The 15,902-nt window shown below is 53.1% G+C and overlaps 2 protein-coding genes across 6 annotated transcripts; one reads left to right on the forward strand and one right to left on the reverse strand.

Moving 5' to 3' along the window:
• Nucleotides 1-1,236: 1,236 nt before the first annotated feature.
• C1QL4 (complement C1q like 4) lies at nt 1,237-5,740 on the forward strand. The gene is made up of 2 exons (XM_019724657.2): nt 1,237-2,778; nt 4,925-5,740. The coding sequence occupies exons 1-2, from the start codon at nt 2,242-2,244 to the stop codon at nt 5,102-5,104; spliced, it is 717 nt and encodes a 238-aa protein (XP_019580216.1). The 5' UTR covers nt 1,237-2,241; the 3' UTR covers nt 5,105-5,740.
• Nucleotides 5,741-5,864: 124 nt separating this feature from the next.
• Nucleotides 5,865-13,061, reverse strand: TROAP (trophinin associated protein). Of its 5 annotated transcripts, none has more exons than XM_019724654.2 (16): nt 12,911-13,061; nt 12,497-12,651; nt 12,212-12,398; nt 11,367-11,524; nt 11,146-11,283; nt 10,868-10,950; nt 10,306-10,358; nt 10,010-10,057; nt 9,717-9,838; nt 8,639-8,752; nt 8,448-8,531; nt 8,304-8,363; nt 7,920-8,054; nt 7,125-7,758; nt 6,670-6,863; nt 6,345-6,508 (listed from the first exon to the last, which is right to left on the reverse strand). In XM_019724654.2, exons 2-16 carry the CDS (start codon nt 12,638-12,640, stop codon nt 6,461-6,463), a joined length of 2,202 nt encoding a protein of 733 aa, XP_019580213.2. In that variant the 5' UTR covers nt 12,641-12,651; nt 12,911-13,061; the 3' UTR covers nt 6,345-6,460. The 5 variants fall into 5 exon arrangements, with proteins under 5 accessions (XP_074181833.1, XP_019580213.2, XP_074181834.1 ...); XM_074325731.1 differs by lacking the exon at nt 12,911-13,061 and adding an exon at nt 8,946-9,014 and having other exon boundaries at nt 6,353-6,508; nt 12,497-12,668; XM_074325732.1 differs by lacking the exons at nt 8,304-8,363; nt 12,911-13,061 and adding an exon at nt 8,946-9,014 and having other exon boundaries at nt 5,865-6,508; nt 12,497-12,668.
• Nucleotides 13,062-15,902: the final 2,841 nt, after the last annotated feature.

The raw sequence follows: 15,902 nt of genomic DNA on the forward strand, positions 1-15,902 counted from the left end.
TCCTGGAGCCCCTTCTCCAGGCCCTGGGGTCCCTGTGAGCAAGAAATTTCCCCTAGAGAGGCAAGACTCTGAGGAGGAATGCAGCCACTAGCTTTTCCTCTGGACTCTGTCCCCTTACAGAGAGGGATCTATCAAAGCTTGTGTTCCGTCTTGGAATGGCAGACGCAGTCACCTCTCACAGGAGGGCGCCTAGCACTTAATCTGCATTTTGGTTATGGGCATTTGCATAACCAACTTCAAACCCCTCCTCAAAACATTTATTATGTGGGGTCCAACTTCTCTGGGTTTCCATCTAACTATAGACATTTGAGGAAGGGGGAAGGAAGGTGGCAGAGATCCTAGGGGATGTCTGGGACTAGGGAAGGGCTGGAGCTGGGCTGGGCTAGGCAGGGCAAGTGGGACAAATCTGCCTTCTGACTCTTTTCTCCAGTAGGTTATCTACTCTTCAGTCCTGGGATAGAAGAGATGGCATTCATTTATTCGAAGGGTCCCATATTTAGGGACTAAGAGGAAGACGAATACAAAATCTCCCTTAAAATAGCCCTCACAAATACACAAAGACAACACACAATCCACAATCACACTCACCCAGGTACACACAAGGCCAGGGGCCCATGGCCACATCCACACTTGCCAGCATACTGTCACAATGCACAGGCCCAGAGCTTACCACTCTGCTGAAGAACAGCCCCGCCCCCGCGTCTTCCCCACAGTTGATATGTCACATTGGAGTCCGAACACGGACCTGGGTGTCTCTCTGCAGCGCGCCATTTACATTTCTCTCTCGATCTGTCAACCTGTCTCAGCTCTGGTCTCTCTCTCTCCGTCTCTGTCTCTCCCTCACCCCCTCTGGGGCTGTCAGTCTCTTTTCCACACTTTGTCTCTGTCTCTGTGTCTCTATCTGGCTTTCCCTCAGATTTCTGTCGCTCTTTCTCTGCTTTCCGGCTCCCTCTCACAGGCTGGTCTGTTTTCTCACTCTCTCTTGCTCCCTCATTCTCTCCGCTGCTCTGCGCCCCCAACACTGGGGGGGGGTCAAGGGTAGGGGTGGCTGGAGATTTGCCTTTTCCAGTTCAGGCCAACGTATCTGCTGAACCCTTCACCATTTGTTATTTGGTCATGGGCACTGCGGCGTGTGGGGTAGCGAATTTCTCTTTTATCGCCCTTCTTGGTTTGTTTGTTGGATTTTTATTTTCCTTTTTCTTTCTTTTCTTTTTTTTTTGGGGGGGGTCTCTTTTTAGCTCAGGAATCCACCTGTCTTATCTATATATCTCGACCTCTTTTTATCCCATCGCTCTTTCTGGCTTTCTCTGGGCTCTGGGAATACCTAACTCCGGGTAGAGGGTGAAAGTATGGATAGGATGGGGGCAGTGAACCCCTGCACAATCGATTCAGAGAGCCGGGTAGCAACCGAGAGGCTGGGGGCCCCGCGGGTGGAAGCCGCTGCCTGCCCCGCCCCCGCGCTTCCTGCTCTGGTCGCCAGGGGTCGCTCCGCCCCCGGCCGCTTATAGCGGCTCCCCGCGCGCAGCTGCTCTCACCATCCGCACCGCCGCCCTGGGAGGGAGGGGAGGAAGGTTAGGGACGCAGAGAGGCAGCGCGCTAGCAGGAGAGAGACGCGGGGCCAGGGCTCTAGCAGGGGCTGGGGCTGCGGCTGGGGTATAAAGGAGGGTCAATGCTCGCCAAGAGTCAGAGCGCAAACCTACGAGGTCCAGTCCGGTGGGCACCACCCAAAGAGCAGAGCCCGGGACGTCCAGAGCTCGGAGAGTAGTCCCTTTTCCGGCCGGGAGCAATCCGTCTGGGTAGCTGGGGACCAAGGTGCCGCCATCCTTGAGAAAGCAGCTGTCCAGAGAGCAAGCATCCTAGATCTGTAAGAAACCAGCCGTCCGAGAAGCCGCAGATGTCAGGCGCCCGGGAACGTTAGGCTGAACAGGAGGGTAACAGAGGACCACGGGCTCTGAACCGTCGGGAGCTGCCCCTGGCCCAACTCACGCGGAGTCCTCCGCCTTGACGGAAGGTTTGGGGAACGGCACCGCTGAGGCGGGAGCCTGCAGGGGCGGGGGGGCCGGGCGCAGCCGTCGGGGGGGTCCCAACCCAGGCCCGAGCCCGGCCACCGCCTCAGGGGCCCGCGAAGAGCCCCGGGCCTCCACCGCCATTGCGCCCAAGAGTGAAGAGGATCTTCTGGCCCTGGCCGCGTCGCGTCTGAGCCGCCGCAAGCGGGTGGTGGGCGCGGCCGTCGGGGTGGCCATGGTGCTGCTGCTGCTGGTGGCTATTCCGCTGCTGGTGCACAGCTCCCGCGGACCCGCGCACTATGAGATGCTGGGTCGCTGTCGCATGGTGTGCGACCCGCATGGGCCGCGAGGCCCAGGACCCGACGGCGCGCCCGTCTCTGTGCCCCCCGTCCCGCCGGGCTCCAAAGGAGAGGTGGGCCGGCGCGGCAAGGCAGGTCTGCGAGGACCTCCGGGACCGCCAGGTCCCAGAGGGCCCCCAGGAGAGCCGGGCAGGCCAGGTCCCCCGGGTCCTCCCGGCCCCGGCCCCGGCGGGGTGGCGCCCCCTGCCGGCTACGTGCCTCGCATTGCCTTCTACGCGGGCCTGCGGCGGCCACACGAGGGTTATGAGGTGCTGCGCTTCGACGACGTGGTGACTAACGTGGGCAACGCTTATGAGGCGGCCAGCGGGAAGTTCACCTGCCCCATGCCGGGTGTCTATTTCTTCGCTTACCATGTGCTTATGCGCGGCGGCGACGGGACCAGCATGTGGGCCGATCTGATGAAAAATGGACAGGTGAGATGACCCTTCCCCACCCAGTCCCAGATCCGTGGGGTAGCTTTCTAAATCTCCCTGCACTCATTACACAACCCGATCCCCTTCCCCAAACAGCATCACTGAATCCATAAATGTCAGGCTGCCAAGAACTCAGAAATAGCTTCCTCTAGCCAAAGAGGAATTGGGGTCGAAGAAAGCAAACGACTTGCCCAGGGTCTCGCGGAGCGTTAGGAATGGTATCAGAATTAGAACTCAGGACTCAAAGCGTAATGACTCTGCAGCTACTACCTCACACCCCAACTAGAGGCAACGGTACACCAAACCTCTTTGGTGTCTTGCCCTGCCAATTAACCTCTTTTCTCATCCTGTCTTGGGCTACTCTCTCTTCTGGGGCAGCCCTCGTGGCTTTCGGGTTTCCCAGCCTCGCGATGGGCGAGTTACCTGGAGTCTGGCTCCTTGAAATTAGAATGGAATCTGTGTCCCAGGGAGTGGGTAGTCAGCAGCCGTTCTGTCTGGGGTCATTCAGCTTAGATTTTTGAGGAAAAGGTAAAAAAGAAGGAAAACACTCTCTCATTTGCCATCAGCTCTACTACTAGCCCCAGGGCCTAGGGCCAATTCTAGAGCGCGCCTTACCCTCAGCTAATACTGAGTCTGTAGGCAGAGGTGAAAAATGGTATGGCAGCTCAGCGATCAACCAGGCGGCATGAAAGAACGGGTTTGGGGGAGGAAAAAGGCAAAGGACAGATAAAGCAGAAGCCTTGGACCCCGGCCTTGTCCAGTAGGCCGCACATCCTCCTTGGCAGCCTCTGGCCTCCGGGTTCTGTTGCCCCTGTCCCTGTGCTCAGAATCTGAGTCACTGCCTCCTTGACTTGGGAGAATAGCCCCAAGGACTTAGCTCGAAGACCGGGACACACGTAGAGCGAGTGAGAGGCCTGCAGGAGTGGGGGTTGGGTTAGGTGCCTGCGCAGGGGGTAAGGTTGGGGCTTAGCGGTGATCTCTTAGTGTAATTGGGTAATGTTCACCCTGGCACATCAGGCCTGCTCACCCTGGCGGTCCGAAACCTTGGTCCTGCTACAGCTGCAGCACTGTCCGGCTCCAAGACCCGTAGGCATTGCATGGGGTTCTCCTCCCAGCAGGCCTCCAGGAACCCAGAGAAAGGGAGTGAGAGTGTGTGTCTGCATGGGAGTGAGAATGTGTGCAAGGGAGTGTGTGTGTGTGATGCGAGTGTGTCTGGGGGTGTCAGAGTGAAAGTGCGAGAATAGAGCATGTCTATCTGCATGTGGCACTGAGTAGGTGTGCGTGGTCTATGTGAGGTGTCTGTGAGCGGACAGAGGAGGCAGTGTGTATCTAGAGTGTGTCGGTTTCGGAGGGGGCGGGGGCCGCTTGGCTCCCACTCTGTATTCCGCGGCGTGGGCGCTGCGGGCCCTGAGGATGGTAAACAGTGATTAGAATAATGATGAATAATTAATGAGTTAATAACCAGTCCCCGAGGGACAGAAAAATGGGGTTGGGAGCGGGGCTGTCGGCCCGAGGCGACCAGCAGCAGAGAGGCCAGAAGGGAGGAGGGGGCTACTTGTTGGGGCAGAAGGCGACCCCCAGGTGGGGGAGCCAGAGGCCGCTAGGAGAGGAAATGGGCACCCCGGAGGCTAGAATTCATCATTACAACTTCCCATTTAAGGCCTGCCCCATTGCATACACGCAGACACACCTGTACCCTATATCCCTGGGGGAAGGGAAGGCAAGTTTAGGTGGCCAGATGGGGTTCAGAATTTTAGAAATTATCCTACAGCATAACTTTAATTTTTAAATGATAAGAAGAATTATAGCAAACTCCTATAGCGTTTTCTATGTGCAAAGTACTGTTCTAACGCGTTTGACATGTATTATAGTAACTCATTTAATCCTAACAACCTTAGAAGATAGGCTCTGTTATTACCTCCCTCCTTATGGTTCAAATTGAGGATTAGAGAAGGCGTGAAACTTGCCGGAGTCGCACAGCTAGTGATGGCGGTGCCTCCTGGCCTCTCCTTGTCCTCCCCCGACCCTGTAACCTGCTACCCTCGCGCCGCCTTCCTAGGCCCAGCTGCACCTCCTCGGCTGGACCTCTCTCGTCACCCCAGCTCCGCACAGGGCGTGAGGGGGTTGCTCTGTGCTCTCTCGGTAGGTCCGGGCCAGCGCCATTGCCCAGGACGCAGACCAGAACTACGACTACGCCAGCAACAGCGTCATCCTGCACCTGGACGTGGGCGATGAAGTCTTTATCAAGCTGGACGGCGGGAAGGTGCATGGAGGGAACACCAACAAGTATAGCACTTTCTCTGGCTTCATCATCTACCCGGACTGAGCCGGGCCCCATCCCCTACTCGTTTGACCCCCATCCCCCATCCTGCTCGCTCTATGCCTCCACTCCCCTCCTCACCCACCTGCAGCCGGCACCACCCAAGGCACCACCCCATTCTTTGAGAGCCTGGCGATGGGGCGGGCCCTCCCGCTCCTGGAGGTGGCCTTAATGGGCTGACTGTGGGAGCTCCCGAGTATAAGTGGCTGGGGAGCCGAGGAGGCCAGGCGGGAGGAGGAGCAGAACAGTTTGGGAAGGGACCACCCGCATCCGTGCGCGCAGGGCCTGTGAATGCCGGTCAGAGAGGGGCGGGGGTCGTGACCCTCTCTTCTGCCAGAAGCTGGGGAAATATCATTTTGGGAAGGAGAGAACAGAAACAGAAGGAGACCATCTAGGCGGGAGACATTAGGACGCGGTAGGCACTGGTCCTCTGTCATGAAAACTTTCTCTCACCATCCCTTCCTCCCCTCATCTCCATTTTCAGGCTCCAGGTTCAGGCCTTGGCAGCCTTCCTATGAACTGGAGGAACCAGTGAATTCTTTCCTAGTATTTAAAACTCATTCTGTACAGTCCCCATTTCACCCTCATCCGGGCTGGGACCTGGGGTACAGCTGCTGCTTCCAATAAAGTGAAGTTAGAGAACGTGTGTGCCTCTTAACTGGTGCACAGAGTGGGGACAAGCGGCTGACCCTTTCCCTCACTCCTCAAAGATTCCTACCCTACCAGAGGCAAAAGTTGAGTTCTTCCCAGGCAAGGCCTGACTCTGGAGGAAGAGGGGTTACCCAGGATCCTGTTGTGATGTGGGAAGGGACAAGTGGGGTGGTATCAGCTTCAGGAGAGCTTTGAGCCTTACATTGTAGGGAGACACCAACCAGAATGATACAAAGGAGAGTTCTGCTTTCTGCCTGATGCAATCTGAGGTGCTGACCAATCTAAGAGGAGCAGCTCTAGGGGATGAGGGAGTTACTGATGACTCCTGGAAGTGGCGCTGATCTCAAGGACCAGGAAGAAGGGCAGTTCCCCAAAGGCCCACATTTGTCCCTCAACACACTCAGAGCTTGCTGAGTGGGTGAGTAGGATGACTTCCCCCCTTCAGGACAGTTCCTAGGTGAGGGAGCCTGGGGGATCCTGAGAGCCCAGGGCTGGCCTGGCTCTACGCTGGAGGACACTGCCACCGTGTGGGCAACTGGAGAACAACAGCAGTAGCTGGTCTACATCAGACCAGAGGGAAACAGACATTCTGACACTTTAGAAACTTTATTGAAGGACAAAAGGGTGTTGGCTCCCAATCCCGTAGAACGACAATAAATAGGGCTAAAAGAAAGGAGTAAGGCAGGGCAGCAGTGGGTGAAGACAGATGCCTCATGATGGAGAGTCCTGAGGGGCAGCAGAACCAATTGGAATAAAACACTGGAGAGAGAGAAGACCTTGTCATAGCCCAGCCATCCTTGAACTGATCCAACCCTTCCCCACTGACTTCTGTAAAGGAGCCCAGGTTGGCCCCCTGTCCCACTCCCTACTTCCCACAGGTTTGCTGTACAGGCACAAGCGGCTGTGAATGGGAGGCTCACCAGGGCGTCCTGCCACTCCAGTAACGTAGCCACAGGGTTGGTGCAGACCCGGGAGGGGCCTGGGGGAAGGGCTCGGCTGGTGTAGAAGGCGCACTCATCATCCAGGCGTGCTTCATGGAAGCAGTGGATGGCGGTCAGACATGCTTTGAGGCGCTGCCTCAGGACCAGGGTTCGAGGAGCCAGACTGCTGGGGCCTGAGGGCCAAGGGCCATAGAGTTCAGGGTGGGCTCTGGAGTCCTAAACTCCCACTATATACTGCCCTTTCTCACTCCCCCACTGAGGTCCAAGCCAATAGTAGCACAGGGCTGGAGGCCCAGCTCCTCCGTTCTTCCTGAAGGACAGTCAGACTGGGGCAGGGTAAAAGCCTGGTATCACCTGGGGCAGGGCAGGGGGCCCGCTCCCCGCGAGAGATTAGGACCTCCTTTGTTCACAACCCCTTCCAACCAACTCCTTACCTGCCTGGCCTGTTGGGGGCCTCAGAGACTGGAGTGAGCAGATAGGGGGGCTGGCACAAAGGGGGCGTTGGGAGGAGAAGATCACGCTGGTGGTCGCTGGAGCCCACTGACTGCAGCAGGGCTGTGGGTTGGACTCTGGACACCTAGGTGCCAGGGAGCAGGCTTCTGATGTCCCAGGCTCTACCTTAGGGGAGGGCTCTGGGAGTCCAGTCTGCCCCTGGAGGCAGACCTGAAGGGATCCAGGATCCACCAGAGGGCAGGCCTCTGATACCTCAGGCTGTTGCTGGGTCGTAGGCTCTGGTATCTCAGGCTCCCTCCTCTGGCAGGACTCTGGGGGCCCTGGCTCTGCTGGAGGGCGGAGTTGAGCTACCTCAGGCTCTGCTTCAGGGCAGAGCTGTGGTTGCCCACTCTCCTCTGGAAGGCAGGGCTTTGGCAGTCCAGAGTGTTCTAACTGTTCAGGAAGGTGGAAAGTCCCCGAATTATGCTCTGGGGCATTCAGAGTTCTAGGAATCTCAGCCAGCAGGGGCTGAAGTTCAGCCATATCCAGAGAGGAGCCTCCATTAACGGGGGTACACTTGCCCCCAGCCAGCCCCTCTACCTCTTGTTGCAAAAGCTGCTGCAGGATACTGATGCGCTGCGGGTGGGAGAGAGCACCCCAAGTGTGATGTCAAGATGTGAGTTCAAGTCTCTACCCACTACACTGTCCTCTCCCCACACCCCCTCTCCTCCTGCGTCTCCCTCCCCAGCTCTCTCACTGCCCAGCAGGCATCAAAGCTGTTGCCCACACAGGCCCACCTGCATCTTCAGCTCCTGGAGGTTGGGGGTTCTACTGGGGTGGGGTCCATAAGGAGTTGCCACAGGTGGTTTCCCAGTCCCCTCCTGTAACCTTATACAACTCTCCTGGTCAAATAGCCGGACTGCAATCTGCTCCTGCCACATGGGAAGAGAGGGCCCATGTGAGGAAGCCCCGCTGGGGAAGGAAAACTAGTCTGAGTCTCATCCTCATGAGGAAGGGATCAGGTCCCTAATTGAGAAGCCCTAGACTGAGATTAGGAGAGACAGTAGAGAAGCAGGGAGAGTGGGAGAGTTAGGTAGCTTTCCAGAGAGCCCACCTGCCTCAAACTGCGGGGCCTCGGGCTCACAGTGAGATCTCAGCATGGGAAGGCTTTCAGCACTTACCCAGGTTAGGGCAGGCTCTTCAGGGCAAGACTGAGGGGAAGGGCCACTCAAACATCGGGCCTGGGACAGAAGTGAGATGTCATAATTCTCCCTGTACCCATCCAGTCCCTTCCTCTGCCAGCTACCTCCTGTACCCTCTCTTACCTGCTGATCTCTGGGGGCAGATTGGATGGGCGTGAACTGGGTTTTGGGGCGAATGGCGAGACGCCGCAACACTGAATATGAGGCCTGGGAAAAGATGGGGATGGCTGAGCAGGGACAAAACCTAGATCTAGCAGGGAGCCCAGCCAGACTGTTCTGCCCTTGTCCAGTCCCCAGGAACTGTTTGTACAAACCAGAGCTGAGGGGCCAGGGGAGGGAACACGCTGAGCCAATCCAAAGGGGGATGGACGGGTGACGGATGGTAGCAGACGGCCAGGGGAGGGCATCAGGTGGCAGGCACGGCTATCCTGTGGAAGGGACAAGGTGGAAGAATGATCCTTGGCCCCTCGCCTTTCTAGATCTTGTTCTCACTACAGCAGCCAGTGTGATTCTCTTAAGACCTAATCAAATCATGTCACTCCCTTGTCCATCCCCCTCCCCATGGCTTTCATCTCATTCCAAGTAAAAGCCAAGGTCTTACAATGGTTTATAAATCCTTACCCAGGCTGATCCTCTAACCTCGCTTCCTGTACTTGCTTTAGTCTCACTGGTGTCGCCTTTTTGCTGATCCTTAAACACAGTAGGCACATTCCCTCCTCAGGGCCTTTGCACCTGCAGTTCTCCTGGAATGTTCTTCCCTCAGATATCTGTATGGCTCACTCCCTCAACTCCTTCTGGTCTTCACTTAAACATCACCTTCTCAATGCGATACCCCTGCCCAATCTATTTGAAATTGCAGTAGTAACCCTTACCCCTACTTCCACTTCCACTTTAGTGCCTTATTTTCTTTACAGAGAACTTAGCATTCGACATATTTATACTATATATTTTACAATGCATTTACTTTTTGCCTCCCCCTTCTAGAATGTGAACTTATTTACTACTGTATATCTAGAACCTAGAGCACTGCTTGACACACAGTGGCTGATCAACTAATACTTGTGGAGTGAATGAATGAATGCTTTGGTTAACAAATGTCAGATTTCTCAGTACTGATCTGATGGTGATACAAATATATACCAGACTGTGACTTCTTACCCCCTGGCCCTAGACAACTGGTAAACTGTGATTTCTTACCCCCAGGCCCCACTCTGGAGGCCAGTCCCACTCTGGAGAGGGCTTGGGCCCACTGAGAGCACACCCAAACCCAATTAACATCTGACACTCAGGACTGCCTGGCTCACCCCAATCCTCAGTGCTAGTTGCTGCTGGGGAATTCCTCCAAGCATCACTCCTCCCCACTGCCCCCATCCCAGGAGGGTCCGATCTCACCCTGGTGTGGATTAGCTCTCCAGTTCCTCTTGATGGAACCCACTGGGCCAGACCAAGGGGGCCCCCTCCTCCTTCATCTGGGTGAGTGACAATTTCATGTTCTCCTTCAGGGAGAGAGGAAGCTAGGAGAAGACAGGAAATGTGCTATAGTGTGTGGAACACCCACCAAAGTCGGGCACAGGCTTTGTAACCGCTAAAGAGGGTATGACAGTTTGACAATCCCCACTGCCCCATGCGGCGCCATTCAGCATCTCCTTGGAGCCCAGAACTATCTCAATAATATTATGACTTACCAATCTGAACACCCTGAGTGGGCTCAGTGTGGTGATGGCTCTTCGGGGCTGAGGATAGAAGAGTGAGTGGAAGGTAAATCTTGTACGAAGTGGCAGGGAGAGGGTAGACATGGGGACCACTTCCTTTGACGCAAGTGCAACTGGGCCAACATATGACCTATCAAGGTCTCTTCCTCTCCGGCTCCCTCAGATCTGGCCTTTCCCCCTTTCCCCTAGCCTGCTGAGCTTTCTCGTCTTGCTCCCCACTGCAGGCATCCCACCTGCCCCTGTTCTCTCCCATGGCCATATACACTCACCAGACTGGACTGGGGTCTCCAGGAGCAATCCAGACGCCTGGCTCACTGAAGTCCTGATGACAATAAGGGCAGCAGCTAGCAGTCACTGAGTACCAAGTGTGAGCTGGGTACTGCGCTAACTGCTTTACACACATGATCTTATTTAATTCTCACAACACACTCTAATGAGGACACAAACATTATTCTCATTTGACAGATTAAAGAAATTGAAGCTTGGAGGTTCAGGGAAGCTTACATAACTAGTAAGCGCTGAGAGTCAGGAATCAAACTCAGATTCCGTGTATTACACAGTCTGTGCTCCAGCCACGAAACAAAAAAGAGATAACACTTCTCGTTTTTGTGCCCTTCCTCCCACTACAACCTGAAGAAACTGATGTCCTACTGAGGCCTGGCTATAAGGGCCTGAATCCTATTCCAAAGGTTCACCCTGGGCAGTCACAGGTTTCCCTCGTCCCCTCTTGAGTCGGTAGGAAGTCTTAAAGCTACTGGAAGGCCCCCGTTTTGAGGGACCCCTGTATCAGACATTGGACCATTCTTTTCTAAATGACCCCCTCCTTCTCACCAGCTACTGCCACCTGTCTCTCTTCTTGGCTCCTGGAAGCTGGGGCGAGCTGAGGAGTAAACGGAAGGTTCTGAAGGTGGAATCTGACCCATAAAAGCAAAAGAAAAAAGCAGAGTCAGAGGTGGCTTCCAGACCTTCAGGCTTTACCACCAACCCCATATGCCTCCACAGAACCCCTCTGGCTCATCATGAGGTACCTTCTCTCCCAAGGCCAAGTTTTGTCCCTGGAAGGAGCTCCCAGAAGCCATGAGTATCATCAGCCCCCCAAGGGTACTCACCGGAGTCTCTAGCCTCTGGGCGTACAAGGTCCGGCTGCGAGGTCCTGGTCCCTCCAGCCTCGAAAAGCAGGAAACTCTGGCAGGGTCCAGTCTATGGGTGGGGGTCCTAGGGGCCAAATATGCAGAGGCCCGGGCACCCTGGGATCCCAAAAGAGGCTATCAGCTCAGCATTCCCTCTTCAGTCCACCCAAACTTGATCTCCTCATATCCTGTCTCATTACCTGGCCCCTCCGGATGGTGCCTCCCGGGTTCTCTCGAACCAGTACTCTCTGAGCCAAACTGGGCTGGCGCCCCAGTTGACAGTTCTTCACCCCCTCACCTGACAGGATAGTGGCCAGGGCCTCAGGGTCAGCCACAAACTCTATAACCCCTGGAACCTCTGCAAGAGAAGAGAAGGAAAGGTGAGGAGGAACAGGAAGGGGGAAAGCTGAGCGGTCAGGTACCAGAGCGTGATTCCCTGGAGGTGTAACAGGGAGCCAAAGAGATTCGTATAATTGGACTCGACTCACCAAATGTTCACAGAACTTTATGTAACATACTATCCTAGGTGCTGGGGCCCAAAGATGAATAAGACAAAGCTCCTATTCTCAAGAAGCTATCATCGATCAAATATATGGTGATGGAAGGAGAACTGACTCTGGGTGGTGAACACACAATGGGATTTATAGATGATGTAATACAGAATTGTACACCTGAAATCTATTAATTTTGCTAACAATTGTCACCCCAATAAATTTAAAAAATAAATTTAAAAAGAAAAAGAAGCTATCATCAAACTATAGAGAGGTAAGAGACTCAAGCCAAAGTATGGACAATTTATAAAAGAGTATTGCAAAGTATTAGAAGACAGAACAATTGATTGTGACTGGGGCTGGAAAAGCTTTAGAAGAGATGACATTTTGCTGAAGAAAGGAGAGAGCTTCTAAGAGCAAAGAGCTTTCCAGGAGCAGGGCCCAGGACTCATAGTCAGCAGGAGACTGGAGGAGTGCAGAGCACCCAAAGCCCGCTATGCCCATCCCATTCTCCCAAACAGCCAAGAACTGTGCTCTAGGCGTCCAACAGGTACCTGTCTGGGGAGGGGGCCCAGGCCCCACATTCTGTCTCCTAGGGCTAGGCCTGAGCTCCCCCAAGGCGTTCCGGAGCTGGGTGCTCCCCACCAATCTTTCTGATTTCTCTGTTTGATGTGTGGCTTTCGGCCTGGGGCCTGCTGAGTCAACCAGGGGACGTTGAATACTGAACTTCTGCTCCAATCTCTGGGGGAAGGGAGGACAAAAAGTTCAGCGTTGCAGTGCATAGCTGGTATGTGCTGCCTCGTAGTAGCTACTGTCTTCACCCAGCAGGCCCCTCTTACCCTTGGATCTTGATTCTCCTGGTCCAGGGCGCAGGGCTTGACCGTGGGGAGAGGCGGGCGTCTCTTTGAGCGTACCGGAATCTTGCTAGGGGTGGGTGTTACACCCCGGAGGAGAGGATCCTTCTTGCTTTGGAAGGTGGTCATGATGGCTACAACTGAGACAGAAAAGAAGGCAGGATCAGGGATCAAAGGTCAGGCAGTTCGGAGCACCGGACCGGTCCGGTCCTCACATCCCTAATACTTCCATCTTCGCCTAAATCCATGCGCCCAGAAGACTACGCGCCTGCAAGGCCGCTCTGCTGGGTGCCACCTCCAGGCACCCTGAGCCTATTTTTTCGCCCCAGAACCTCGAACTGCTTCTCCTCTTTATGATCCTCCACAGCCCTCATTCCCTCCAAGATCCCCGCGCCGCACCTTCCTCGAAACCCCTCAGGGTCGCCCCCACTGCTTCGCTTTTTCCCTGACTCGGCTTCTGCTCCAGCTACTTCCCCAGTTTGTAAAATACGCCGAGCTCCGGATTGGCTGGCCCGCGCTCCTGCAGAGGAGAGTGACAGCTGACTCAGCTGTCCAATCCGCAGGCTTCGGAGGCTGGGCCAGAAACAGGACTAGTTGTCGAGCCACTTTCTGGCCTGGAAAAAACTGACCGGGCCCGGTCAGCCAATCGGAGGACGGAGCGCGGGGTGGAAGGCGGGGTAAGAGGAAGGAGGAGGCGGTGCTGAGGCCCGGGAAAGCGTGGCACCCGGAGTCACGGCAACAACGGGCGCCGTCCTCTCGCGAGGTCTCGGGACTGGGGAGGGGAGGGCCACGCTCGCGGCCTTGTGGGAAGGGCGGGTGGTCCCGGCGACCGCTAGTTGTGTGGGCGGCCGGTGGGGACCGTGCATCCAGCTCTCACCTAAGCGCGGCGTCAAGCTTTGGGGACTCCATTCCAGACACAGAGAAAACATCTTCTGCACGTTGTGCCTGGGACGAGGCATCACTCTCCCCCTTATTCCCAGCTTTCTGACTCCACTGCCAGTTTCAGTTCCTCAAATTTGTTATGCGCCTTCAAGTCTCTCTCTGCAATGCCTTTTTTGCTTCCATTCTGCCTGTTCGTGCCTCCAAATTGATATTCACTGTTCCTTCCTCAAAGCAGCCTTCCTTGAACCCCTCTACTCACAACCCAGCCTAATCTAAAAAGATTCCTTGGTGACGTGCTCTCAGAGAACAGTGTTTGCTTCCTCAGAGCATGTGTCTCAGTAATTGTATATTCATCAGTGTGAACATAATATGTTTATTAAACGCGATCTCTCTGGCTTGCCATCATATTTTCACTGTCTCGCATTGCGCCCAGCTTGTAAAAGTACTCAGTATTTGTTGAGTCAATGGATAGATGAATAATTGATCAAATGAATGCATGGAGAGACAAGGAAGATGGCCAAGAAGAAGTGATAGTTGAACTTCCTCTTTAAAAAGAGGACACTATTTTAGTCACTAGGAACAGTACTTGCAAAGGCAAGCAGACATGAAAGAAATGGAGTGTTCAGAGAATACTGAGTCTATAAGAGTAGATGCAACATAGGAAATAAAACTAGAAAGATGGTCTGAATTGAGGGAAAGGGAAGGTCAGCTCATTCCACTGACAGGTACTGTGAATATACCAAATCCTAACCATTAGCTCAGCAGGGATGGCTACTAACAAGCACTATGTGCCTACTGTATGGAAGGCCCTTTGCTAGGCATTAGGGCTACAGAGAGGGAAAAGGGCTGAAGTTTGAAGGATGGGGAGGCACCAGATGAAGGTTGGCTGCACAGTGGCTTTACATGATTTTAAGGTAGTCAGCACAGCACAGGTTGGTCCTCATCTTCACGAACTTGGAAACTTGAATTTGTCAGACGAGCCATGGTAGATCTTCAGACTGATTCACACTAATCAATTCATAAGAGAAACTCAGTGATTTACCATGAATGATATATCTTTCAATACCCAGTAATCACCTTCACAGAATCAGGGAACAAGAGAGATTGTTTTTATATTAGAAAAGTCTTTAAAAGAGCCAGTGCTCAGAGTATCTATCACGCCTACCAAAGCATCCAACCTGTTTTCTACACAGTGGTCAGAATGACCTGCTTCTGTTTGTCTTTGCTGGCACCACTTAAATGTGCTTGATATATGTTCCTTACTATGCATATATGCTTGTAAAATATGTAGAGTTGTGTATTAGTTTCCTATTACCGCTATTAAAAATTGCAAAGGGAGGGAGGCTCTAGAATAGGGTAAATGGGGTCTAATATGTGATGGAAAGAGAATTGACTCTGGGTGGTGAACAATGTGAGATATAATGTATTACAGAATTGTACACCTGAAATCTATGTAACTTTACTAACAATTGTCACCCCAATAAACTTTGATTAAAAAAAAAATTGCCACAAATTTAGTGGCTTAAAACAATACAAATGTATTCTCTTTCAGGCCTGGCGGTCAGAAGTATAGAATTAAGTGTTGGCAGGATTCCCTTTCTTCTGGAGGCTTCAGGGGAGAGCCTGTTTGCCTTTTCCAGCTTCTGGAGGCTGCCAGCATTCCTCAGCTTGTGGCCCCTTCTTCCATCTCTATAACTTCTGGCTTCTGTAATCACATTTACTACTCACTCACTTTTGCCTCCTTCTTATAAAGACCCTGCAATTACATCAGTTCTACCCGGGATAATCCAGGATATTCTCCCCATCTCAAGGTCTTGAACTTAACCATACCTGCAAAATCCCTTTTGCCATGTTCAGGGGATTCACAAATTCAGGGGATTAAGATGTGGGCATCTAGGCGGGGGCAGGGGGCAGTATTCAGCTTACTGCAGGTTGTTCAGTGTATGTGTTTTTCATTTGTATAAATGACATTGTTATTTGATTCTGTTTTTACTTTTTTTCAGTCAACTCCATGTCTAGGATCCATCCTTATTGCTATATATAATCTAGTTCATTGCTTACAACAGCCTCATAGGATTCCATAATAGGCATCTATCATACTATACTTACCCAGTCCCCGTTTCCAAAAACAGTGCTAGAGAGTTATCTTTTTACTTGGTCCCCTTTGAATCCATTCAAGAATTTCCCTGGGATATGTACTACCCAGGAGTGGAATTTGTGGGTGATGAGGCTTATGTACACTTAACTTCACTACCACCAGATTATTTTTCAGAAGATCTGTAGCTGTTTACACACTTAACAATATTACTTGAGAGTTCTTATCACCTCTTATCCTCTCCAACACTTGATGTTACCCAGCTTTCTAATTTTTACATTTCTAATGGACTCTTGATTATTTTAAATTGCATTTCTTGATTACTAGTGAGTTTGAGTGTCACTTCATATTCTTGTTAGCTAAAAGAGCTTCACTGTCTTTGAAAAGCCTACTCATATCCTTTGCACATTTTTT

The sequence above is a fragment of the Rhinolophus sinicus genome, linkage group LG02 (assembly GCF_036562045.2).
Source record: "Rhinolophus sinicus isolate RSC01 linkage group LG02, ASM3656204v1, whole genome shotgun sequence".
In the NCBI taxonomy this organism is placed as follows: domain Eukaryota; kingdom Metazoa; phylum Chordata; class Mammalia; order Chiroptera; family Rhinolophidae; genus Rhinolophus; species Rhinolophus sinicus.